A 10,640-nucleotide genomic window follows, 5' to 3' on the forward strand; every position below is an offset into this window, starting at 1 on the left:
ATCATATGGATTTTATACTAGTTGCGCCATCTGTGTATAACGAATTGAAATAATCATATCTTTTCTTCTCAGATTAAGAAACTGTCTCGTTGGGAAGTTATAGACGTAGTAAGAACACTTTCTACAGAGAAAGCAAAAGCCGGAGAAGAGGGTATGGACAAGTTTTCCAGAGGTAACAGATTCTCTATAGCTGAACATCAAGAAAGGTACAAAGAGGAATGTCAACGCATATTTGACTTGCAAAATCGAGTTCTGGCAAGTGCTGAAGTACTTAGTACTGATGAGGGAGAGAGTTCGGAGGATGAAAGTGATGAAGATATTGAGGAAATGGGCAAAAACATTGAAAATATGTTAGCTAACAAGAAAACAAGCACGCAAGTACGTACAAAGTAATATCTAAATATTGTAGGCATTGATGACAACGTATTTTTGCAATTGCATTTCAGCTTTCACTAGAGCGAGAAGAACAAGAAAGACAAGAATTGAGGAAAATGTTAATTGAAGGCGATAAAGATAGACCTAAAGATAAGAAGAAAGGAGAAGAAGAAAATGATGACCAAAGTTACCCGCAAGGTCGAGTATTGAGGATAATTCGCACATTCAAAACTCCAGAAGGCAAAGACTACCATAGACAAGAATTCGTTCGAAAGCAAGCTGTGATAGACGCTTACGTTAAAATCCGTATGTCAAAAGATGAAGCCTTCATCCGACAATTTGCCACTTTAGATGAAGCTCAAAAAGAGGAAATGAAGAGAGAAAAACGTAGGATTCAAGAACAATTGAGGAGGATTAAGAGGAATCAAGAAAAGGAAAAAATGGCTGGTGGCCATGTGCAGACTACACCAATTGTTAGTTTATCCTCTGCAAACTCTATGGAAAAACTGCCCAATCCTAATGAATGTATGACGAATAAATATCAGCTTAGTTTGAAATGATTTTGAATTTATTTATTTCAGATGTTTCTACTCCTGTTACACCTACGTCAAGTAAAAGTACGACTTCCTCACCGCCCAAATCAAGAAGGAAAACTAAACTCAAACCTGATTTGAAATTGAAATGCGGGGCCTGTGGCAATGTTGGTCATATGAGAACAAATAAAGCCTGTCCATTATATCAAAACACGACAGGCATGAGTACTCCGATAAATGTTGCTATGACTGAAGAACAAGAGGAAGATATTGAAAAACAACTCAACACTGACGATGAAGATCTTGTTAATGTTGACGGTACTAAAGTGAAATTATCCGGAAAATTACTAAAGGTAAGAATACTAGTCTACTGTTTTCGTTTATATAATAATATAACATTTATTTGATAAATGGGATACATTTCTAATATACGATAACAAAATTATAACTAACAAATAATTGATTAATATTCCAAAAATCGTGACTTATCATCTTATTAGTAATACCTTCAGTTACATTTGTTATAAATATGATGCAGTAGATCAGTTTTAAACCTTTTTAAAGTTGAAGCTGATTTAATTGAATGAAGCAATTTCTTGTACGTATCAAAACCTTTGACATATACTGAGTTCATATTGATTTTGGTATTAGTTCTATGTATATGATGTATGTCAAGATTATGTCTAGTGTAATATTTGTGAATATCATAATTAAAACAAATAGATTTTCAAAATATGTTCCAGTTAAATCATTAACAATTTTATGCACAAATATCATTGTCTGGTATAAAAGTCTCCGGGATACCGAAAGCCAATTTAGGGTTGTTAACATTGTAATTATGGGAGTATATCGGTTTCCTCTCAATATAATTCTCATTCCTCTATTTTGTAGTTTTTATAGTTGTGCCAGTTTGTTCAAATGGAAAGAGTATAAAATCGAAGCGCAATAATCAAAGTGTGGTTGTATAATTGTTTTATATACTAATATATTTGTGTTTAAAGACAGATGCTTTGAAATTCCAGAGTAAAAATATAGTTTTTCAAAATTATCTTATGTATGTATTGAAAATGTTCTTCAAATGTGAGATTGCAGTCCAGCTGAAACCCCAAGTATTTTACAGTATTATTCACTTTTATATTTTCATCATTAATAGAAATATTTATCTGGTTTATATTGATTTTTTTATATTTATATTTTGAAATGGGGATCATGGCAGTAATTTTACTCACATTCAATTTCAATTTATTAATTTTTATATATTTGTCAACTTTTTGCAATATCACATTCATTTTCTGTACAGCAGCATCCAGGCTTATATCACTACAAGCTAATAGAATATCGTGTGCAAACAGGTTGATACATTCACAATCGACATGTATATTAATATCATTTGAATATATAATGAATAGTAAGGGGCCCAAAATACTTCCCTGGGGTACTCCTTTATCGTTTAATATTTCATTTGAAATTGTACCATTGATTCTTAGTCTTTGTTTTCTGCCTTCAAGATAGTTATAAAACCATTCTTTGCCCTCAATTCCGTATATTTTCATTTTGCTGAGGATTATATTTCTGTCGATTGTTTCGAAAGCTCTTCAAATCTAAAAATACCGCTACTACAAACTTGTTGTTATCTAATTTGTTAATCAGATAGTCAAGTGACCAAGTACATTTATGAATGCCAATTCATAAATGTACTTTTTTCGAAACCCTGACTGAATTATCACACAGAATCTCGTTTACATTCACAAAGTTTAGCAATTGATTGTAAGCAGCATACTCAAGTACTTCCTCAATGGGCGGCAACGTATTAATAGGCCTAAATTCCTCAGCTCTGATAGTTTTATTTACCTTAGGAATTGTAATAATAGTACTAATTTTTAGCAGATCTGGGATCTTTCCAGTCTGAAGCGAAGTGTTGATAAGATTCAATATAGCATGTCCAGCAGTTTCAAAAATTTGTTTAACAATTTTGGCATTCAGGATTTCATATGTATTACATTTATTGTCTAATGAAGCACTAATAACACGTAATTCTCCTAATGAAACCATTTTGAATTTAGTTATAGGCAAGTAAAGGTTAGAATCGCGATTATACCAAACTTCATCACTTTGAATGCTCTCGACTATCTGGTTAATACTATTAACAAAATAATTGTTGAAATGTTCAACTAAGGATGTCTCTTCCTTGACAATGTACGAGTCTCCATTATAATCAAATTGTACCTGACTGAATGAGTTTTCATTACTACTTTTTACAAGGACTTTTAATGTTTTCCACATCATCTGAGAATTGTTTCTATATCTTTTTTCCTTTTTAACATGTTCACTACTTCATTTCTGAGTATTTTAAAGCTATCCCATTTGAGTACTTTTTCAGTTGGTGAAGATTCAATAAATGATTTATGGGCTTTATCTCTTTCCTTGATTTTTACTATTTCCTTCATTATCAAACTATGGTACACTATTTTTAAATTGACATATTGACATATAGTGCTATATTATTGATAACTGCAGAACAATTATCAATGATTTCTTGATAAATAAAATTTACATCTACTGAACTCAATGCCCATTCGCATGAAATCAAATTAGTTTTTATTTTATCAAGATGACCCTCACAAAAACTTCAATTTTTTTTTGTAATATTGTTTTGTTTCAATGGCTTTAATAGGAAGTTGACTGATATTACCATATGATCTGTGATATTGGGGGATAAGTGAACGTTGGTTATAATATCATTATGATTTAATATAACATTATCGTTGTTTTAAGAAAGCCACATAAAACACTCATCAAAAAAAAAAAAAAAAAACATAATCAATTAATGTTTCAGATTCTAATGTGATACGTGTTGGTTCAGTTACAAATTGCTTCAATACATATGTTGAGAATAAAGTCTTGAATTTATTTACATAGAATGCATTTTCTGAGAAATTCAAATTAAAATCTCCCTCTTGTATGTTTTTATTCCATTTAGAAATACAGGCCAAGAATATGTTGCATAATCAATAGAAGAATTAGAAACCGTCTTTAGTCATCAATTAACTGAGTGCGATTACTTCTGTATTTGAAAAGAAGTATGACCATGTGGCAAGAACTACTAATGCACTACACCACAGTAATCAAAGAAAACTGCGAGCAAAACCTCAACATTTGATCACTTCTTCATCTTACATTTATAATAAAAACTTGATCAAGTTTCTAAGTTTTAAAAAAAATATGTTAGATATTTTTTGTGGTTTCCAACTTTCACTGGTTTTCAATTTAGAACATTAAATATTTGTATATTTTTCAGCATGCTGAAGAGATAAAGCGTCGAAGTTTAATGCTAAAAGTCCCTAGAGACGCCCTGGGAAATAAAAAGAGACGGCGAGGAATGTCTGATCTACACTGTGACTATTTGAAGAGACATAACAGGCCTGCGAATAGAAGACGAACTGATCCAGTCGTTGTTCTTTCTACTATACTTGAAAATATTCTGAATGAAATGCGAGATATGCCGGATGTACAACCGTTTTTGTTTCCTGTCAATCCAAAGGTAAGTGCTTTTCATTGATTGGTATAATCAATAAACTATTTTCATTTTCAGTTGGTTCTAGATTACTACAGGATTGTTCAAAGACCAATGGATCTTCAGACAATTCGGGAAAACTTGAGGCAGAAAAAATATCAAAATCGAGAAGAATTTCTAGCTGATGTGAATCAGATTGTTGAAAATTCTAGTTTATACAACGGTAAATAATGTTTTTCTGGCAGTTTTTACATAACTCAAAAAATAAATTTGCTATTATTTACTCCCAAGTGTTGCATTCATAAACTTACTCTACCGATTGATAGATAGATAGATAGATAGATAATCAGTTTGCGATATATAGTAAGCAGATGTTTTTTTTTGAGTTAGTTTCTGAACATCGTGGAGTACGAGCTTCATAATATTAGATTACTTCCGTGAACGGATCAGAATAAGCTCATTGTACACTGAGTAAGTTTAGGAATGCAACCTAGCAAATATGGACAAGCAAAAACATTCAAAAATGTCTCATTTGGTTTTGTTTCAGGAGCCAAAAGTAGTCTCACTGTTGCTGCCCAAAGAATGCTTGAGAAGTGTGTCGAGAGATTGGGAGAGAAGGAAGATAGACTAATGAGGTTAGAAAAAGCCATTAATCCGTTATTGGATGATAATGATCAAGTCGCTTTATCATTCATCCTCGAAAATGTTCTGAGCACAAAGTTGAAAACGATATCGGAATCCTGGCCTTTCCTGAAACCTGTTAATAAGAAACTCGTTAAGGACTATTACAGTATTGTCAAAAGACCCATGGATTTGGAAACCATCACCAAGAGAGTTGCTGGTAAGTTTACGCTAAGTGAAATTTCTGACTCTGCTCTTGATTGAAATTAATTTTTAGCTCACAAATATCACACTCGGCATGAATTCCTGGTGGATATCGAACAAATCCTTGAGAACTGTGTTCTTTACAATGGAAAGGACTCTGCTTTCACGGAAAAAGCGGAACAGTTAGTAAAGATATGTAAAGCTACTTTGGATGAGGTGAGTTTATACAGCTTTATATTGCCAAACATGCTCAAAATGTAGGCATTATCCACTCTCAAATATTTTATTTTTCACAAATGTGAACACATAAAGCATTTTTGAAAATCTCCAATTGAATGTATACAGCCTACGAAATTTTAACATTCACTGCCAATAAAATTTTAACAATCATCGCCCTTGTTATCTTAGAGGTGGTTTGCCTTATTTATAAACAAAAATCAAAGTTCAACTTTGCTTCTACTCCTTATAGCAATTATACCTTTAGACTTCCCATCCCAACTTCGAATTTAATCAAGGATTCCATATACTATAATGGTGGTAAGTTGTTCAATCATTTACCACTAGAAATGAGATCTGCATATCTAAGTAACATTCATTTCAAAAACGCGGTGAAGAACCTACTTGTTGATAGACCCTATTATAGTTTGGAAGAGTATTTTAGCGAATCCTTCTAACAATATATTAGCAATTTATATCTACATTTATACTTTTTTGGTATGAATTGAAGGGGTCATATTTTTAGGAATGATTCATTTCTGGGAAAGAAAGTTTTTGGCTTTCTACTCCTCCATCTTGATACAAAAAAATGTGGGAATCTTAAAAAGAAAGGAAGGAAGTAATCAATTTGAAAATAACTCTATACATGGATGTGTATAGATCATGCAAAGAGGAAACTTTCAGACACAAACTGGAAGAAAGCCCTCCTGAAACAGCTACTTTCATATAAACATTGAATTACATGAAAGAAAAAATCTTTCGAAACAAATACTTGTATATAAACACTGAATTATACAGAAGATACTTTTCTCTACTCAGTTTGTATTCCAAACATTCGTTATGGAATAAAATCAGATATCATTCACAGGAGTTCTACTGTAAATGAATGGTAACAAATTGCACTTACATGGAACACTGTCATCCAAAATTCTTTCGAAACAAATACTTCTATATGAACACTGAATTATACAGAAGATACTTTCCTGCAGTGCCGATGGATCTCAAATCCTATTTACATTGCAAAATTGTAGAAATGTGGAATCACCACTGGTCTCAAAAACCTTCCAAATCAAGCTTACATTATATCCTTGGAACAACAAAGCAACAAACCGCTTCCATCAAGTCATAATTACCAGATTATGACTGGGCCACACTCGCCTCACGCATGAACATCTATTGAGGAAAGAACCGCCACCAAAATGTTTCGCGTGTGAAGTGATTGTGATTGTTAAGCATGTTCTGGTAGAGTGCCCACTGTTCACAGTTGAGATAGTGAACAATAAAATTCCCTTCAAACTAAGTGAAAATTTCCAAAATAGCAATACCAACAATATTGTTGAATTTCTTAAAGAATGTAACGTTTTATTTAAACTGTAATGTAAGCAACTGCATGTTTCAGATATATTTTATATGTTTGCCGCTAATAGCTACGGCTGATGCGGTTTTTTCTAAATAAAAAAAATATTTTCCTCTACTCAGTTTGTATTTCAAACATTTGTTGTGGAATAAAAATCAGATATCATTCACATGTGTTCTATTTTAAATGAATGGTAACAAATTGCACTTACATGGAACACTGTCATCCTCACTGGTATACATTGATGTTTCGCCTTAAGACACTTGCCCTAGTACTGAAGAGCCTTAGGGCAAGTGTCTTAAGGCGAAACATCGATGTATACCATTGAGGATGACAGTGTTCCATGTAAGTGCAATTTGTTACCATTCATTTAAAGTAAAACTCATGTGAATGATATCTGATTTTCATTCCACAACGAATGTTCGAAATACAAACTGAGTAGAGAAAAGTATCTTCTGTATAATTCAGTGTTCATATAGAAGTATTTGTTTGGAAAGAATTTTTTTCTTTTGTGTAATTCAATGTTTATACGAAAGTAGCTGTTTCAGGAGGACTTTCTTTCAGTTTGTGTCTGAAAGTTACTTCTTTGCATGATCTACACATCCATTTATAGAGTAACTTATTTTCAAATTGATTACTTACTTCCTTTCTTTAGAAGATTCCCTCATTCTTTTTTTTTATCAAGATGGAGTAGTAGAAAGCCAAAAACTTTCTTTCCCAAAAACTTTTCTGTAACTCTCAGAATATCAAATGAATAAATTTATTTTTCAGTACGATGAACATCTCACGCAGTTGGAAAACAAACTGGTATTGGCCCAGGAAAGAATAATGCAAGATGATGACCAAGCATGGATGGGCGCAGATGATGAGAACTATACAATTGCTGAACCGGATCGTATTGTAAGGGAATAATAGATTTGAAAAAAAAATTTGAAAGTAATATATTTTTTTCATTCAGAGCCAGGAAAGTTCGCCAGAACATCTTTCGTCTGTAAAATCCCAACTAGACGAGTACGATCTCATAGATGTGGAAGGCGAAGGGCTACAATTAGAAGATACAATGTTCCCTAAGCCTCCAAAGAAGAAGAAACTCAAAAAAGAAGAAGCGCATACCCTGGAAGAAGATTTGCAGTTTTCAAGTGAAGAAGAACTGGATGAGGTTCCTCTTAATGAGTTTGAAGCTGACACTAAGAGCCTTCTCATATCCGCTGAAATGCCTTTGGAAGGTGAAGTTGCGGATGACGACAGTCAACAGGCAGCAGAAGCCATGGTACAGTTGGGAACTATGGGATATTATCCTCCCAATGAGAGCGAAGAAACAGAAACTTTGGTTTATAAAGGTATTTCATTTCCTTATTCAACTAAATTGCAGGTGTACGTCCTGCTTCTCCAACTTTTCAGTAGAAAACTAGGAAAAGGTCTTACTTTCTGTTGTTTTGTTGTTGTTGGTGGTGTCTCATGCTCACTTTTCTTTTGGTAAAACGGGATGATCAGTAGATAATTTTGTTTACAGAAGAAGAAAGTATGGACGTCGATCCAAATTATGATCCTTCGGATTTTCTCATGTCCGGTCTACCTTTGCGAAAAGTGGAAGATTTACATCATGACACCGAAATGAAGATCCATGATGATTTAGCAGTGAGTGAAAGTGAAGATGAAGGTGCTAATATTCCTCAAGAACCTGTACAAGAAGATGATGATGCAGGCGACCTTTGGTTTTAAATGTTCAATATGGGTTACCTAAAGTAATAATTTGACTGTTTTTGTATATATATTATTTCATGTATATATTTATATATTAATGTATCATTTAAGTTAACTTTTTGAATTACACAGCCCACCAACAACTGATTTCGGTTGATTCATTTGTGCTGATTCCAACAATATAAACCTTTTCTTTATATCGGCTCTAGTTTTCGAGATATAACCTGTTTAAAATCTGCTTAAAATTTGTTTTTTTCGTTAATCAGCTGTCGTCCCCATACGAACGACAACTCTCAGGGGTTGAGAAACTTGTGCGAGCTACGGACTAACGAGGTCTTACCTTTTAACGTGTGATTCCTAACACGGTTGCAGAATCATACACATACAACTATATATATATATATATATATATATATATATATATAAAGTAAATTTATCTTTAACTATTAGGACGAAAGAAATGCAGTGAAAGCAATAATCATGATAACAGAGTATCTCGTTCTAAGAATTCTTCTACCCTATAATATCCCTTATTAGTTAATAGCTCCTTTATTTGTTTTTTTATTTATTTATTTATTATTTGTTCAATTACAATGAAGTAAAATGCCCAGATGAGCGTAGAACATGTCAGTGTAATAAATATACAGTTAAAAACATTTAAAAAATTGAAATCAATTAAATGTGAGACATTTTAGCAGGTAAAATCTGAAGGGATGGTATCTTTAAAATATTCATCAGTTGAGTAGTATGCTCTATTCAGAAGAAAGTTTTTAAGTTTATTTTTGAGTGTTGTTTTAGAGAGGCTTTTTAATGCATTTGGAAGTTTGTTAAAGATTTTTATTAGAGTATACGGTATATTTTTCTGAATAAAAGTAAAATTAAATGGTATAATATGCAAATCTTTAATATCTTGAGGCAACGTATTTAATAATATTATGCCATTATATGCAAGTGATTCCTTGAATGTCGATGTTTTATGTTTTGGGATAGTTAATAAATGTCTATTTCGTGTTGCATAGTTATGCATCTCTCAGATTGGGTACATTATTTTTCACATGGAGCAGAGCTTTATATATATAGATACACGGTAACTTTAGCATCTTGTTCTTGCAAAAAGCAGGTCTACAGCTGTCCCTAGGTGCAATATTAAAGATAGTTCTAGTTATTCTTTTTTGAACAATAAAAACTCGTTTTGCCCCCACATTGATACGTTTTGAGCCATATGTGAGTACGCCAATGAATAGTAAACAGTCCTGATACCATCTAAACTAAGAGCGTCTTTGATCTGTCGTATTGCAAATAACGCTCGATTCAATTTTTTGCAGACATCATTGATATGGGGCTCCCAAGACAAGGTTTTATCTATAAACATACCAAGGAGTTTGTCTGTTTCCGAGAGTTGGATGTTGTTGAGTTTCACTGTTTTTCTTAACGCGAAACTTAAATGTACTGTTTTACTTTCGTTCAGTTTTTGTTGATTTCTATCACACCAAGGAATCATGTCATCCATAACTGAATTAATGTTGTTTTCTTGCTCCTCCGCAGTATTTCCGGAAACTGTTATGGTAGTGTCATCTGCGAATAGGATAATGAAACCTTGTTTTATATACTTCGGAAGATCATTTATATAGATAGAGAAAAGCAGTGGTCCTAAAATGGACCCCTGTGGTACCCCAAGGATAATATCTTGAATATCAGATACTGCATTATTCACAGTCACTACCATTTTCCTATCTTCCATAAAAGATTTTATCCATTCCAGAAGGAACCCTCTAATGCCAATGTTATATATATATAACTTACTAACCATTATGTCACTATTTACTGAATCAATCTTCTATTATCTTTATTATTGTTTCTTATAATAGAAAACAATGTCTTCATACCATTGATGGTTTATTTATTTTTCTTTAAAAAAATATTTTCTGATATACTGAAAAAATTGTTTCCAAGTGATGATTCTGGAAAAGCATTACCGTTTAAGAATGGTTTTCAACTTGTATATATATATCAGTCATAGAGGTCCTATCACAAGGTAATCTATTCAGATATGTCTGATCTACAGTTCGCATTGGAACTTCGTTTGGGTGAGGAATTTGGATAATCCAAATAAGAC

At 32.7% G+C, this 10,640-nt stretch overlaps 1 protein-coding gene across 3 annotated transcripts in view; it reads left to right on the top strand.

Moving 5' to 3' along the window:
* Positions 1-8,671, top strand: part of Taf1 (TATA-box binding protein associated factor 1) — a 29,399-nt gene extending 20,728 nt beyond the window's left edge. For all 3 annotated transcript variants that reach the window (XM_074172136.1, XM_074172137.1, XM_074172138.1), the window contains 10 exons: positions 73-378; positions 447-900; positions 957-1,261; positions 4,207-4,449; positions 4,501-4,645; positions 4,970-5,263; positions 5,321-5,463; positions 7,592-7,720; positions 7,779-8,160; positions 8,334-8,671. In XM_074172136.1, coding sequence (XP_074028237.1) covers positions 73-378; positions 447-900; positions 957-1,261; positions 4,207-4,449; positions 4,501-4,645; positions 4,970-5,263; positions 5,321-5,463; positions 7,592-7,720; positions 7,779-8,160; positions 8,334-8,542 — 2,610 coding nt within the window. In that variant the 3' untranslated portion in view covers positions 8,543-8,671. The remainder of the gene's footprint in view (positions 1-72; positions 379-446; positions 901-956; positions 1,262-4,206; positions 4,450-4,500; positions 4,646-4,969; positions 5,264-5,320; positions 5,464-7,591; positions 7,721-7,778; positions 8,161-8,333) is intronic.
* Positions 8,672-10,640: the final 1,969 nt, after the last annotated feature.

The sequence above is a fragment of the Leptinotarsa decemlineata genome, unplaced genomic scaffold, assembly GCF_025532065.1.
Source record: "Leptinotarsa decemlineata unplaced genomic scaffold, Ldec_3_MD MMD2_tig00000035_RagTag_RagTag, whole genome shotgun sequence".
Classification (NCBI taxonomy): Eukaryota; Metazoa; Arthropoda; class Insecta; order Coleoptera; family Chrysomelidae; genus Leptinotarsa; species Leptinotarsa decemlineata.